Below are 15,606 nucleotides of genomic sequence, written 5' to 3'. Positions count from 1 at the left end.
GCTAATGAAGAATTGATCAAAAGATGTGTCAAAACTCTGGTCCGGGTTTGTAGCACACGCTGGAACAGCACTTTTGATGTGCTGAGAAGACTGTTGGAGACCAAAGCAGAACTAAATCAACTACTTGAGAATGTTGGCATGGACACTCCTCACAAGCGATTGGGCTAAGTTGGAGAACCTTGTCAAGCTGTTTGAGCCCTTTGCTGTTTACACAGACCAGCTTCAAAGTGACAGTCAGTCACTCTCACAAGTAGTGCCATGCCAGCTCAACCTTGAGGCACACTTGCTGACGACTGCTGTTGGAAAGCAATTAGCTGAAGTACTGCTGAAGTCCTTGCGATAACTTTTCGCTTGCATTCTTGCCCTGCCCTGCCTTGCCCTGATTCCACACAGTTTGATGCTACACCAGCTGAAGCCTGCCAAATGGATCCAAGTGTTTCACTGGTTCTTCTTCAATCACCAGACACAGTGCCACCGAAGAGGGCAGCACAGTCCTTTGTGCAGAACCTGGCAGCACAGTATACCCCAGCTAATGTTGTGTGAGGGGTCAAGGGGAATACAGGGTCTGGGGGCACCCTCTCCTGGGAGGTAGGCCTAAGGACGCTTAATTGATGGGATCAAGTAAACAGGTGCGACTCATATTCCTGATTGTGCTTGCTTTAAAGGTCCCGATTAGATGAAGAAAAGAAAAGAGTGGAGCTGGAGATATACTCGGCAGACGTCGGTTGAGGGACCGCCTGTTATTTCGCCGATTGTTGGTGTTAACTTTGTTTGACGTAAAGTGTTTAATTTACCGTTTTTTTGGAAATCCTAGTACGGCAGTGTGCCTGCTAGTGTTCTGGATCCTCTGAACAAAACAAATATAACCGAAGTATTGCTGCAATTGTCCGTCTCATCGTCTCGTTCTTTGCTGTCCTGCACCCGGGGGAAAGTATTCGGTGACGGAGATATCGAATCGTCACAGTTGCTACTGACAAACTCCAATAGAAGCCCCTCTTGCTGTCCTTCAGAAATACTGTTTCCTTGCATCCCGTATGGAGGTCAACGTGTCCTCCACAAACTGCCTAATCTGACCGATAGAAACAGTTGATCGAAATGGAGAAGTATGTCTGCGAAGTCAAACAGGGAGTGTTTACTGAGACACCATTGCAGTTCTGGAGATCAAGAGAAGCTGTGTATCCAAAACTTGCCCCTGTGGCATTGTATCTCTTTAGTACCCTGCCTCACAAGCCTTTGTGGAGTGCATCTTCTCTTTGTGTGGACTGCTATCATCTGGTCGGAGAGACAGAACCACCACATCTCTGGAGCAACGAGTTTTCCTCAAGATCGATAAGAACTTATTGCTTGACTGAAGTACAGCCATCTCTCTCTTTCTCACCTCTTCTTTAGTCTATTGGCTATTTAGTTTTTTTCCTGGCACACATCCCTTACACATTTTGCACTTAAGGCTTGTGTAGGCTGTTTACATATTTGTGCCCATGTACATGTTATGTACTAGTGTTATTGTTGAATACATTTTTCTAAAATGGTATGATGTTTTTGTTGAGTTTTTATTACACAACACTTTTTCTGAACTTGACAAATAACCCATATTACAAAAGACAAAAACTAACACTAAAACTAATAGAAACTAAACTCAAACTAAGCGTTAAAAAAAATTAAACTAGCAAACCCGCTTTAAAAACGAATTAAAACTAAACTGAATTTGAAAACAAAAAGTCAAAACGAAATAAAACTAAAAACTAATGAAAAATGCAAAACTATAATAACCTTGCACACACATTGCAGGTTAGACTGTAGTTGGTCTATAAATGCGTAGCCCGACATGATCAACATTCTATTGTCGGCTGACAATGATCACGTTGTTGTCGCCAGGCAGAACACACAGGAACATCATAAATATTCAATGGTCTGATAGATCCAGTTATCCTGGCAAAACATTTAATGTTTATTGTCAGGGCACGGTCCAATTATTGCAAATATGAGAGGCAAGTGTAAGTTGTTTGAAGATCTCGGGTTATGCATGAGCAGTAGCGCAATTTACAAACTGCAAATAATGTCATAATATAGCAAGGGCTGTTTATCAATCCACGTTTTTCTTCGTTCTTGTGTTTGTGCAAACTTGTTTACGTCATCTTTCATTGCCAAGTATGGTTCCAATCCAAAGAACACAAGCAGAGTCCGTCTACGGAGAGCCTGTCCACTCCCTACTAAGCCCCATTGTACCGAATTTGGTTGCAGTTCTACCAGAGTTCCACTGGGGGGATCGCCGGTATGAGGCAATGAGTGCAAAATGAATGGGAGTCTATGGAGGTAGACTGCTAAATTTGTCTCTTTTGCCTGATGGTCGTTGATAAATCTCAGATTTGATTGTAGTTTTTGCAAGTTCAACATGGATTATAGGTTGAAAGTTGAATGAACGAGTACTTATGTCCTTTTAATTTCTTACAGGGTCAGTCGTTGTTGCCCATAACACACTAGCATTCTGCTAATGAATGCTGATTGTATGACGTCATTGACATTTTAAAAGGCTTTTTTACGGTGGCCGACATGTGCAAACACGCTGCAAATTAAGAAAACATGAAAACACAAGCAAATTAGCAAAAGAATCGCACCCTGGTTTACAGCTAAACTCAGAAGGTTGAGGTCAGCGAAAGAGGCCGCGTTTAGGAGTGGGGACAGAGACAGTTTCAAGGAGTCGAAGAACAGGTTTAGCAAGGCGGTGAGGGAGGCTAAACGACTGTACTCGGAGAGACTAAAACACCAATTCTCTGCAAACGACTCTGCTTCTGTCTAGAGAGGGCTCAGGCAGATGACCAACTGCAAGCCCAAAGCCCCCCACTCCACTAACAACTCCCGCCTGGCCAACGACCTGAATGAGTTCTACTGCAGATTTGAAAGACAATTGGACAGTCCTGAACTACCCCTTCCCACCAAGGAGGCCTCCCACCTCCCCCCCCTCTACAGTGACGACTCTCTCCATTCAGGAGGGTGAAGTTAACAGAATTTTCAAGAGACAGAATCCCCGCAAAGCAGCTGGGCCGGACTCTGTCTCTCCAGCCACCCTCAAGCACTGCGCTGACCAGCTGTCTCCGGTGTTTACCTACATCTTTAACACCTCCCTCGAGACATGCCATGTGCCAGCCTGTCTCAAGTCCTCCACCATCATCCCTGTGCCCAAAAAGCCAAGGACAACATGACATAATGACTACAGACCCGTCGCCCTGACCTCTGTGGTAGTGAAGTCTTTCGAGCGCCTGGTGCTGGCACACCTTAAATCCATCACAGACCCTCTACTGGACCCCCTGCAGTTTGCCTACAGAGCCAACAGGTCTGTGGTAGTGATGTGTCGTTTGTGAACGATTCCTTACAAGGACTCGGGAGTAACGAGTCCTCTCAAAGAGTGATTCGTTCGTTTTCTCGTAGCCGCGCATCGGGACTGTTGCATAGGCTCGTCCAAGTAAACAGAAATGATTCGTTCATTTCCCGACTCGGTCTTCGGGTACGAGTCTTTGGATCATTTTTCACGTGACCTGTATAGGCTCTGTAGTGGTAGCTAGAGGAAACACTAGAGGAAACGATTCGTTCATTTCCCGATCGTTCATTTTCTCGGGTCTTTCTACGAGTCTTTGGATAATTTTTCACGTGACCTGCATAGGCTCTTTACTGGAGGAAACAAACGATTCGTTCATTTCCCGATTTGGTATTTCTACGAGTCTTTGGATCCTTTTTTCACGTGACCCGCATTGTATTTTTTAGTAGAGGAAACAGTTTCCTCATTCCCTTTCGCGTGGCCGCTGTTTTAGTAAGACGTGAATGATATTCGCTCAAGTCATCATACTGACTGGTTTTGTTATTTTCACTTTACATTTACACTTACAGTTTAGTGCAGTGTAATTGTTTGCCGTCATAATTAAATGCTAGTGTGATAGTAAATGACCAAATCATACAAACTGTCATGATACATTATTTTAATGCAGGAATTTCTTTTAAAATAGTATCTGCTGGTGCACATGTCATGCACTAACCTACATGAGAATATGATACGTGTTTGAACGAATGACTCGAAAAAAGATTTGTTCATTTACGGGAGTCAGGTGGCTGAGCGGTGAGGTGAGGGAGTCGGGCTAGTAATCTGAAGGTTGCCGGTTCGATTCCCCAGCTGTGAAAAATTACGTTGTGTCCTTGGGCAAGGCACTTCACCCTACTTGCTTCGGGGGGGATGTCCTTGTACTTACTGTAAGTCGCTCTTGATAAGAGCGTCTGCTAAATGACTAAAATGTAAATGTACTGAACGAGATTCAAAGAACCGAATCAGTGATCCGAACTTCCCATCACTACTGTCTACGACCAGCACAAAATTAGGTATCTATTGATCAAAAAAGCATGAAGAGCGAAAATTGTGGCAATGCTGGCAAACTAGAAATATTTTTTCAACGACATCCGAAGCTCCCCTCCACTATAAAAGCGTTTCAGTCTGCACTCTAGGCTTTCACGCACACACCCATGTAAATCTCAGAAACGGCTTGAAAAAGTCATGAAAAAGTTGAATAGATATCAAAAAGCTGATTTATTTTTAAAAATAGTTTAGGGTTTTGTCAACATTTTAAAGTTTAAATGGTGGCTCTAGCTGAAAGATTGAGAAAGAAGAAGGATTTGGAAGTTGAAGAAGTTTAAAGAAGTTTGAGAGGATTTGAAAGAAAACTCCATTGGAAACCCATGTTAAAAATATTATGAATATTGATTTATATTAATTCAAGCATAAGAGGTACAAAGCTGAAAAGTCACAGCACCCATGGCCTGAAACTGCTGAATATTTTGATAGCTGAACGGTTTTAATAGCTGAAGATTTGAAGGCGCTGAAAGGTGCCACGGAAGAAATAGAAGATAAATAATAATAAGTTGAATAAAGATTCAAAGAACAATACTTGGAATGCTGAAGCAGCATTCCAATAATAACTAGAAAGGCATTTCCTGCTGAAAATGCGTTGGAATGCTGAAAGATGAAATTATTTTTCTTAAATTGCAGAAAATACAGAAATGAGAAAATACCCGCAAGCTGAAATGAATGTCAAAAATGTGTGAGTCACACAAAAGAGGCAGTGTGGAAACTGAACTGCATTATCTAACAACGCTAAGAGCTGAAATACAATGCGGGAGAAGCTGAAAGCTGAACTGTTAAACAGAAGAAGAAGTAGGCCTAGGCTAGCTAGTCATAAAAAGAATATTATAGTCTTAACAGCTGCAATTATAGTTGGGTATTAATAGTAATACCCAACTATAATTGGGTATAGCAGTAATAGCAGTAGGTAGTAATAGCAGTAGCAGATGTGTGCATTGAGTGCGTTTACTCGTCTTTCTTAGTAGGATTCAATGTGTTCATTGAATGAAACATACAGCAGTAGGGCCGATACAGGAAGACACGGCGACACTTTGTTGCTGAAGGATGATGGTGCAAGTTTTGTCCGTGGAGCATACAACGATTAATAAAAAGAATCATGTAGACTAAACTAATTACACATGTAAACGGAGTAATCGTATGGCATAAACCGACAATTGCTAGTAATCGGGTTTCTCATGGTCAAGTAAACGCACTCAGTGGCGTAGTAGAATAAAACAGTTCCATTAGCAATAGTAGTAAAAGAGATATTCGCAGCACCTGCAGAGTCACCTCTTGTAAATTGTATTAGGTTGAAATACTATCAAACTCTGTCTTGTGACTCCACTAATCAGCTAATACCAATCACCTGCGTGAGACTGAGTGGTGCGTGTCTGTCGTTGCCACGGTGATGGTGCAGCTATGATTGCTAACGCGCTGAGGGCAGAGAATAACAGAAATGTAGCTAGAATCCACACCTCAAACAAGTTAACCTAGACGCAAAACTATACGTCCAATCAAAAAAATAAGGATATTTTCCGAGACCCAAGACTCTGCCGAAACCAGAGATGTCCTTTATATTTCTTTGCGGTCATAAATACGACTCTACCGGCAGTTTCAAAATCTTGTTCTTTTTGCTTTCTCTGACGATTTTGTCACCAGATTTGCATTTGTCTCTATGGGGCGAGAGTTGGACTTTGTCTCGCTTTCGTGGGGCTCTGAACAAATGTGTACGTCTGTTGGATTCAACAGACAACTGTCTACGACCAGCACAAAATTAGCTATCTATTGATCCAAAAATGAAGCATGAAGAGCGAAAATTGTGGCAATGCTGGCAAACTAGAAATATTTTTTCAACGACATCCGAAGCTGCCCTCCACTCTAAGCGTTTCAGTCTGCACTCTAGGGTTTCACGTACACACCCATGTAAATCTCAGAAACGGCTTGAAAAAGTCAGGAAACATAATCAGTGATATTGAAAAAAGTTGAATAGATATCAAAAAGCTGAATTATTTTAAAATAGTTTAGGGTTTTGTCAACATTTTAAAGTTTAAATGGTGGCTCTAGCTGAAAGATTGAGGAAGAAGAAGGATTTGGAAGTTGAAGTTTTAAGAAGTTTGAGAGGATTTGAAAGTAAACTCCATTGGAAAACCATGTTAAAAATATTATGAATATTGATTTATATTAATTCAAGCATAAGAGGTACAAAGCTGAAAAGTCATAGCAAGAGTGGCCTGAAACTGCTGAATTTTTTGATAGCTGAACGGTTTTAATAGCTGAAGATTTGAAGGCGCTGAAAGGTGCCACATAAAAATAAGTTGAACTTCCGTGCCACGGAAGAAATAGAATAAGAAGAATAAGAAGTTGAATAAAGATTCAAAAGAACAATACTTGGAATGCTGAAGCAGCATTCCAACAATAAAAATAAGTTGAATAAAGATTCAAAGAACAATACTTGGAATGCTGAAGCAGCATTCCAACAATAATAAAGAGAAACAGGAAAACAATAGTGAGAATACTTAACAGCATTCTCACAATAATAAATATATATGTGAGAGAACAAAGGTTGTGCTCTCGCCGAAGGCTTGAGCACACCCAATAAAGTGAGTGTTGGCAAAACCAGTTGTCATTTTTATGTTGAGGCGGCAGGGGTGTTGTCGGCAGCTGCTGAATGTAACTAATAAAGTAACTTGTAATCTAAAGTTACTTTTAAAATCACGTAATCTGTGAAGTAACTAAGTTACTTTTTAAAGGAGTAATCAGTAATCAGATTACTATTTCAAAGTAACTGTGGCAACACTGGTAGTCAATCTGTTGAAAACAGTGTTGTGTAGACACAATAGATGTATTTGTAAAAAAAAATTCAAGTCTCCACCTTCGATGTTTCAGTGAGTGCTGTTGGCCGTGTTGCGTCTTTGCTCCGCAGCACTCATTATAAACCAACCAATCAGCGCGCAGCTCATCTATATATTCAGGAGCATACCATAAAAGGAGAAAACCAGCGTTTCATTCTGTGGCTATTTCACAGGATGCATCAGGGCTCATAGAACAGCACCCGGGCCATTTTCAGCCCAACCAATGTTACATACCCTATTCGGAGACCTTAAGGAACAGTGTGAAATACCCCCAAAAAACAGTCAATCACCCCTTTAAGCGCTATGCCAGCAGTCAGCACTAACCTGGCCATACCGGTTGTAAAAGCAAATTTGCTTCTAATTAACGAAACAGAATGTTACTATTTTTCTTTCTACGAACTCCGGTCCATTAACCGCTTTCATTTAATTGAGAATGTCTTTGTTAATCGTATTGGTTCATTAACAAAACTAAATTAACTGAAGTTATCATACAGCCTCCTAGTTCACCTGCTAGAGAAGTGTATGGTGCGAGGGATGACCATAAGATCAATCAGAGTGAAGGTGCTGGCAGTATCGGTTCTAGGCACGGGTGAACCGGGGCGGCATTTTCCGGAATTTTGGTGTTTGGCGCCCTCTGCTGGCAGGGGAAAACCTTGCCCTGGGGGCCAAATGTGCTCGGACCGCCACTGGGTGCTGGCACTGCACTCTGTTGAATTATAAAGAAGACACCTGCAACATTTCAAACTTTTGAAGAGTGCTCGGTTCTCCAGATAATCGTGGGAAACTAAAGTGGGACACACAAACACACACAAACAAAAATAGATTCCTAGTATTATTAGATACAGTGATTCTTGGCAAGTTACAAATGTGTCAAGTTTATAAAAAATGATGATTGAAGTATTTTTGCTCCCATAGACATAACTGGTAGTTGTTTCATTAGATACCATTACATGCTCAGTCTGGCTGGCTCACTGTGAAGGAGAGGGTGTGGTGTTTTCCTTCTTTGTATGTGTTTTCTAAGGAGTGTGAAGGCGGGATGGGGAGAGCAATAGAGTACTGGGCAGTGCAAGCAACTGTAAAAGACCAAGAGTGTTGGAGAGACACAAACTAAATGACCCCCCCCACACACACTGCTTCCCCTTTCACCTTGCTTCTCAAACTCTGAACCGCAGGATGTAAGGTCACTCTCGCTGACCCCCAGAGCCTCCATCAACTGCTCCACATTCATCCTGGCAGTCAGCTCCCCATTCCTGTCTCCAATCTGAGAGATAAAGTGAATGGGAGGTGATAGAAAAAAGAAAGACAGACCTTGAGAGTGATGTACTGTACCCTTTCAAAATATTTGTCAACAAGGGATTCACATTATCCCTAATATAGTTGATATGTATTACTCTATTCTAAACTATGACCAGCTGCAGTTGATGTGAGTTAGAGTACTACATGTACAGTGTAGTGCAGTACCAGCTGCAGTGTTGCACACGCATAGAAAGGCAGATAACTTTGATGTCTGTCCAGGTCACCCCCTCATTTGCTACTTTGAACAGATGACCTCTAAGCACCATTTCTGAACACCAAAGCTCAAAAGTAAGAGAGATGGAAAGTAATTTATCCCCCTCTGCAATTAGATTGCTGAATAGAAAAGAGTCTGGACTTATAACCAGTCATGAAAACGGGTCAGGGGTGAAAAAGGTGAGAAGGATATTACCCCTCTAAGGGGGTCCGGGTGCATGCTCCCCCATAAGAAAAAATTAAATATTCCATATTTTAAAGCATCAATCTGATGCATTTTGAGATACTTATTTTCCCAACCTGGGGAGAGCTGGAGAAACGTAACTTCAGCCATGAGTCAAAAATTATTATGGCCTCCTTACTAAGTATTATGCAAGCCATTTCATGCCAGCCTGTCACTGGGTCTAATATTTACAGTATATGAGGCACAATGTAGTAAGGGCACCACAAATGGCTTAATGCATAACCCCCACAAGAGATGGTGGACATGCTGTAACTTAACTTGTCTACTCTTCCATCATGATTGACAGCCAATACAAGTACCAGCGTACTTTGAAGTCAAAATGCGTATCCGCTACACAAATTGCGTACAGGTTGGCAGGTCTGCTTGTTGATAGAACGGCAGGGACGGACTGGGAGTAAAAATAGGCCCTGGACTTTGATCCAGACCGGCCCACAGCGAGCGCCCTGCTAATGCATGCAAATTCTGCCTGATGTGATGCTAGTTAGGGACTTCCATGCTTAATGCGAGCGCGCATAGCGCTGGTCAGATTTGAGCACAAAATAGTTTTTGGAGCTTGAAACAAACAAACGGTAAAACGTTGTCTAGTGAAAGTAATTACGTTTACGTTTCTTAGCCTGGTTTTCCATCTTTATATTGTCTCAAATTAGCTTTCGATCTGTCAGTGTCACTGTTGTGTGTAAGCGGCACTAAGGGCTGCATGTTCATTTGGAATTTTCCACCGGAGCTTTAGCTAGCTGGCTAACGTTGCGTTCTCTCCTGCTGTGTTCAATGAGTCAATTCATCAAGCTGTAGCTAACATTAGCTAAGTCTATGTCAACAGAGCTCCTGGGTAACTTAACTTAGATATACCAGAAAATATAAAAATGATTGAAACCATCATTCACCAAATTCAGTCAGGTAAATCGCCGAGGCCAGTGCTTTCAGCTTCTGATGGTGGTCTGCACTGGTGATGCAAGGCCCTTCGCGATAATATTTCCATGCACTCGCGCTCCCTTCTGACACGCGCACCTGTTCGCAGTTCACTGAATGAATATACCCCCCCCCCCCCCAACCCGCCTTCAAAACGGCGAATTTCGCCGAAAGGAGAGGGATTTTCATGTCTGTATAACAAGACATTCTTTGTGTAGAGTGAACGCTGGACCATAATACTTTTCTTGATTTGATTTTTATGGGTTTTAATCTTTATTTACCTTATGGTAAAAAAAAAAACACCTTAACTTGTTTACCTCGCTGGAGATGTCCAGGTGTTTATGGGCATAATGCAGTGCCTGACGATGGTTCCCTAAAGACACATAGGCATTCCCCAGGCTCCAGCAGGCACGGCCCTCACCCACTCTATTACACATAGACAGGAACATGTATTTCACTTAAGTGCATATTATGTGTCTGTTTATGCATGGGTGTACAGTATGATGAGTGTATGTAAATTAACTTGTGAATATGCGAGTGTGTGTGTTTCACAAGTGTGTATGTGTGCCTGCACCTGTCTGTGAGCTCCTGGGCTATAAGAAGGTGTTTTATGTGGTAGTCAATGGCTCTTTCATACTGCTGTAGAAGAGTGTAGGTGTTTCCCAGACTGTAGCAAGCCTGGGCCTCCATCACCTGGTCCTTCAGTTGATGAGACAGCTGCAAAGTCTTTCTGATGGTGGTGGCACGGACAGAAATAGAGTCAAGAAAGTGAAAGCGGGAGAGATGAAGACAAAAGTAGTGGGTTAGATAAGCGGACAGATAAATGTAAAAAACAACAACAGAGGAACCTGACTAAAATGTACAATGGATAAAAACGTTGTCATACTGAAACACATAGGTCAATGCCTATCTTGACTACTAGATAGCAGTATATGATCTCTTCCCACCTGTAGTAATCTGTAGCAGTGTTGAATTGGCCCAAGAAAATTAAAGCATTGCCAAGGTTACTATAAGCTCTTCTCTCAGCCGCTTTGTCACCAAACTCTTTGGCGATGGACAGACGCTGTGAATGAAACACAAAAAGCGTTGGCACTCTGAACATTTGTTTACCACTGATGTGTGTTTGTTTCTGTTCCTGTTTCCTCTTTCTGCATGAGAATATTACAGGTACTACTTTCAGTCTTTGTTCATCGTTTTGAAGCTAAATTACTTTACATAAGAACTGACAAATGTATCATGGCTGTTTCTCTTATCATACAGAAACGGGAGAAACAATTTACTAGGTCCAGAATCCTATGTCTCCTATGATGTCCTTTTGAAGCTAAACTCTGTCTCTTGACTGACTGGATTATTTACCTGTCTGTGGAACTTGATGGCCTCCACAAAGTTTCCCAGCAGATAGTGGGTGTTGCCTAGGTTACCAAAGGCCCTTCCCTGGGCAGCTCGATCACCCAGTTCTTTGACCAGACACAAGTTCATCCTTGAAAGAAAGAAAGCAAGAAAGAACACCCTCACCACCATGCTTACTCGAAAACACAATACCCTATATTTCAGTTTAAATAGATTTTGAAATCACACAGGACCCAAAACGTATATTAAAACTGTTTAGTGAGTATTGTGAATGGAGGGAGTGTTATTCACAAATTTTGATTAAATTCAAATTCTTTCCCACCTCCAGTTAAAATGTCCTAAAATGGTAGGAAAGCTTCAAAGTTTGTTTAAGTCATGCAACTGTGGTATCTCTTATTTCGTTTTTTATTCTTCTCTGCCCATACAGTTGAACACCACAGGTTATTTGAGCTGTATTTTGTATTTACACAACTCCTTTATTTATGAAACTGATTTTGTGAATGGCCTGTCACAATGTTGTCATTTCAAACAGAGGCTCTTAGTGTCCCCTGGGTATGTATATTGCAGTAATTGCTTTAACTATAAAGGCAATCACTCTTTCATATGACATCTGTTCCGAACCCTCTGTCATACTATCCCTCTTCACAAAGGAGGAGACAAAATGTGGAAATCATTCAGTGTGTGCATGGTGTCTAAGTGTACAGTGTGTTTGTGTGTGGTAGTCTACTCTATGTGTACATGGGCATGTGTGCTTAACAGTGTAAGCCATGACACCTACTCATAGAACCCAGTAGCCTTCTGTAGTGTGTCTCTGACATCTGGAAGCAGATCCCCAGGCTCCTGGATGCAGCCCCAGAGCTGCTGCTTCCCCTTCGCATGAAACACATTACCTATGTTATACAGGGCCCTCGTCTCCCCAACCTGTTAAAAAAGAAAGAGAACAAGAGAAGGGAGAGAGAAACCACATAATGACAAATGCAACAAAATGTCAGAGAAGAAGTGGAAAATGAAAGTGGATGTGTGTGTTACCTTATCCCCTTGCTCTTGAGAGATGTCCAGGTGTCTTTTACAGCACACTGCTGCTTCATCGAAACGGCCTAACACCTTTAGGGTGTTTCCAAGGTTACCGCTGGCTTTTCCCTCTCCTATTCTGTCTCCTATTGTCCTGAAAATTTAAATAACAAATCATTGAGCTCACTTTATCTTAAGTTATCTTTAATTATATAAATAAGTAGCAATAATGCAGCCATGCTATTTGTTGTGTTATCTTACCTAGAAAAACTCAAGGCCAAACTGATGCCAAAAATGTCTACTTTATGGAAAATTACTAAAACCTTGTGGACCTCAACCAGTGACTATTACACCTTCCTGGGCTTGAACTGGGTGAGCAAAATAACAAACACCTACGGCCATGCCCATGAAATCCACTTCAGCAACCTACACCACCAAAACGTGCATTGGCGCGGGTGGCCTGTATTTATCCCAGTTTGATAATATGCCACTGATGGTTAAACTGACTAACTTATGGTCAAGGACACATATTGAGTCATGCATTCTGTAAGGTACAGTAAGAAAAGCATATACTAATTAATTTATATACCAGCCAATGTATAGTGAGGGAAAACATTTTTTATCCCCTGCTATTTTTGTACGTTTGCCCTGACAAAGAAATGATCAGTCTATAATTTTAATGGTAGGTTTATTTGAACAGTGAGAGACAGAATAACGAACAAAAAGATCAAAATTGTTATAAATTGTTTAGCATTTTAATGAGTGAAAAGTATTTGACCCTTTCTCAATCAGAAAGATTTCTGGCTCCCAGGTGTCTTTTATACAGGTACAGTCTTAGAGGGAGTGCTCCTAATCTCAGTTTGTCACCTGTACAAAAGACACCTGTCCACAGAAGCAATCAATCAATCAGATTCCAAACTCTCCACCATGGCCAAGACCAAGGAGCTGTCCAAGGATGTCAGGGACAAGATTGTAGACCTACACAATGGGATACAAGACCATCGCCAAGCAGCTTGGTGAGAAGTTGACAACAGTGGGTGCGATAATTCGCAAATGGAAGAAACACAAAAGAACTGTCAATCTCCCTCGGTCTGGGGCTCCATGCAATATCTCACCTCGTGGAGTTGTAATGCTGATGACAACGGTGAGGAATCACCTACACAGGAAGATCTTGTCAATGATCTCAAGGCAGCTGGGACCATGGTCACCAAGAAAACAATTGGTAACAAACTATGTCGTGAAGGACTAAAATCCTGCAGTGCCCGCAAGGTCCCCCTGCCCAAAAAATGTACAGGCCAGTCTTAAGTTTGTCAATGATCATCTGAGAACTGGGTGAAAGTGTTGTGGTCAGATGCGACCAAAATCGAGCTCTTTGGCATCAACTCAACTCGCCGTGTTTGGAGAGGAGGAATGCTGCCTATGACCCCAAGAACACCATCCCCACCGACAAACACAGAGGTGGAAACATTATGTTTTGGGGGTGTTTTTCTGCTAAGGGGACAGGAAAATTTCACCACATCAGAGGGACGATGGACGGGGCCCTGTACCGTCAAATCTTGGGTGAGAACCTCCTTCCCTCACCAGGGCATTGAACATGGGTCGTGGATGGGTATTGCAGCATGACAATGACCCGAAACACACGGCCAAGGCAACAAAGGAGTTGAAGAAGCACATTAAGGTCCTGGAGTGGCCTAGCCAATCTCCAGACCTTAATCCCATAGAAAATCTGTGGATAGAGCTGAAGGTTCGAGTTGCCAAACATCAGCCTCGAAACCTCAATGAATTGAAGATCTGCAAAGAGGAGTGGGACAAAATCCCTCCTGAGATGTGTGGAAACCTGGTGGCCAACTACAAGAAACGTCTGACATCTGTGATTGCCAACAAGGGTTTTGCTAGCATGTTTTGCAGAGAGGTCAAATAGTAGTTTCACACATTAAATGCAAATCAGTTTATAAAAATGTTGACATGCGTTTTTCTGGATTTTTTTGTTCTGTCAAATTTCTGTCAAATAAACCCTCCATTAAAATTATAGACTGATCATTTCTTTTTCAGTGGGCAAATGTACAAAATCAGCAGGGGATCAAATCATTTTTTGTAGCTGCATATCTGGCTCCACCTGGATCTAGTCGCCAACCGGAAACCAGTCTCCATGACGGACGACAGCGAGTTCCCAGTCCCTTTCCTCAGCCCCCGGCCTGTGATGCTGCACCGATCACAGTCCCCAGCCCGGTGGCTACCTCTGCTTATACTGACATTTACCAACTGACCCAAGTTGAACACTGGATTTTGGTGTTTCAACACCCATTGACACTTCCCTGCTGTATGATTATGTTAAGCCTGTGTTCTGCACCTCTCTTTCACCAACCGTCTCTGGAGGGGGATCTCTCACTGAATTGCTCCTTCCAAGGTTTCTTAAATTTTTTCTCCTCTAGTGAGTCTTCCTTGAGGGTGCAGGTTGGTTGAGGGGCAGTTCTATGGGCGTATGGGAAGCCCTCTGTGACATTGCTTGTAAAAAGGGCTATACAAATACATTTTTATGTGATTTGACCTGTCCCCACGCCAAAACACAGGTCTGACCAGAGTTCCTGCTGGTTCTGTAATGTAACAGTGCCCCTCCATATCCTTGCCAGAGATTTAAATGCTCCCTTGCCAGCTTGACAACTGCACACCTCACAGTAGGAGACTAGATTAGCCAGGCTAGTTATTGGTTCATCAAAGTAAACTAAGAAAATCTAACTTTTTTAATGTTTTTAACCCAAAACAGTTGATGGTACATTTAAGGTGAGTTTTATTCAATGAATAACATGTATGCATCATATTAAATTTAATATACAATGAAATGCTTTCATGTAAAATTAGGAAAATTTCCTTTTATCCAACTGTATAAACTAGCATAGTTAATGGTATTCCCATGTCCTCACATTGCCAGTGTCAGGTCGTGCTTATGATACTCTAAGGCTTTGCCATACTCCTTGAGGTAGAAATAGGCATTGCCCAGCTGGCTGTAGATGGCACTGAGTGTCTTCAGGTCCTCCGTGCCAACCTGCACGGCCGCCTCGAAGAACGCTGTCCCACCTTTAAAGTCCCCGGTCTTACACAGCCTTTCGCCTTCCAAAGCCAACTCCAGACATGAGGCTTCCATCCTAAACACACGCATACACACAAATATACAAACACACACACAAATATACAAACACACACACAAGGGAGAGAACCAATGGATACACATTACACCAACATGCAAAGCATAATGTCAACAACATCCCTGTGACATATCAGTAGTATCAGTATCAGAAATAATGTCACTAAGACAATGCACTTTTACTTTGGCAACAGAGTAAGGAAAACCA

The 15,606-nt window shown here is 42.1% G+C and overlaps 1 protein-coding gene across 2 annotated transcripts in view; it reads right to left on the bottom strand.

Moving 5' to 3' along the window:
- The window catches only part of gpsm1b (G protein signaling modulator 1b), a 152,648-nt gene that overhangs the window by 75,623 nt on the left and 61,419 nt on the right, over positions 1 to 15,606 (bottom strand). For both annotated transcript variants that reach the window (XM_062484704.1, XM_062484703.1), the window contains exons 2-9: positions 15,178 to 15,399; positions 12,275 to 12,410; positions 12,024 to 12,166; positions 11,252 to 11,375; positions 10,843 to 10,958; positions 10,470 to 10,625; positions 10,213 to 10,321; positions 8,380 to 8,494 (exon numbers count right to left, since the gene is read on the bottom strand). In XM_062484704.1, the coding sequence (XP_062340688.1) occupies positions 8,380 to 8,494; positions 10,213 to 10,321; positions 10,470 to 10,625; positions 10,843 to 10,958; positions 11,252 to 11,375; positions 12,024 to 12,166; positions 12,275 to 12,410; positions 15,178 to 15,399 (1,121 nt within the window). The remainder of the gene's footprint in view (positions 1 to 8,379; positions 8,495 to 10,212; positions 10,322 to 10,469; positions 10,626 to 10,842; positions 10,959 to 11,251; positions 11,376 to 12,023; positions 12,167 to 12,274; positions 12,411 to 15,177; positions 15,400 to 15,606) is intronic.

This window comes from Osmerus eperlanus, chromosome 18 (assembly GCF_963692335.1).
Source record: "Osmerus eperlanus chromosome 18, fOsmEpe2.1, whole genome shotgun sequence".
Taxonomy (NCBI): Eukaryota; Metazoa; Chordata; class Actinopteri; order Osmeriformes; family Osmeridae; genus Osmerus; species Osmerus eperlanus.
The sequence above is the reverse complement of the archived record's forward strand: the minus strand, read 5'-3'. Positions and strand labels throughout refer to the sequence as shown.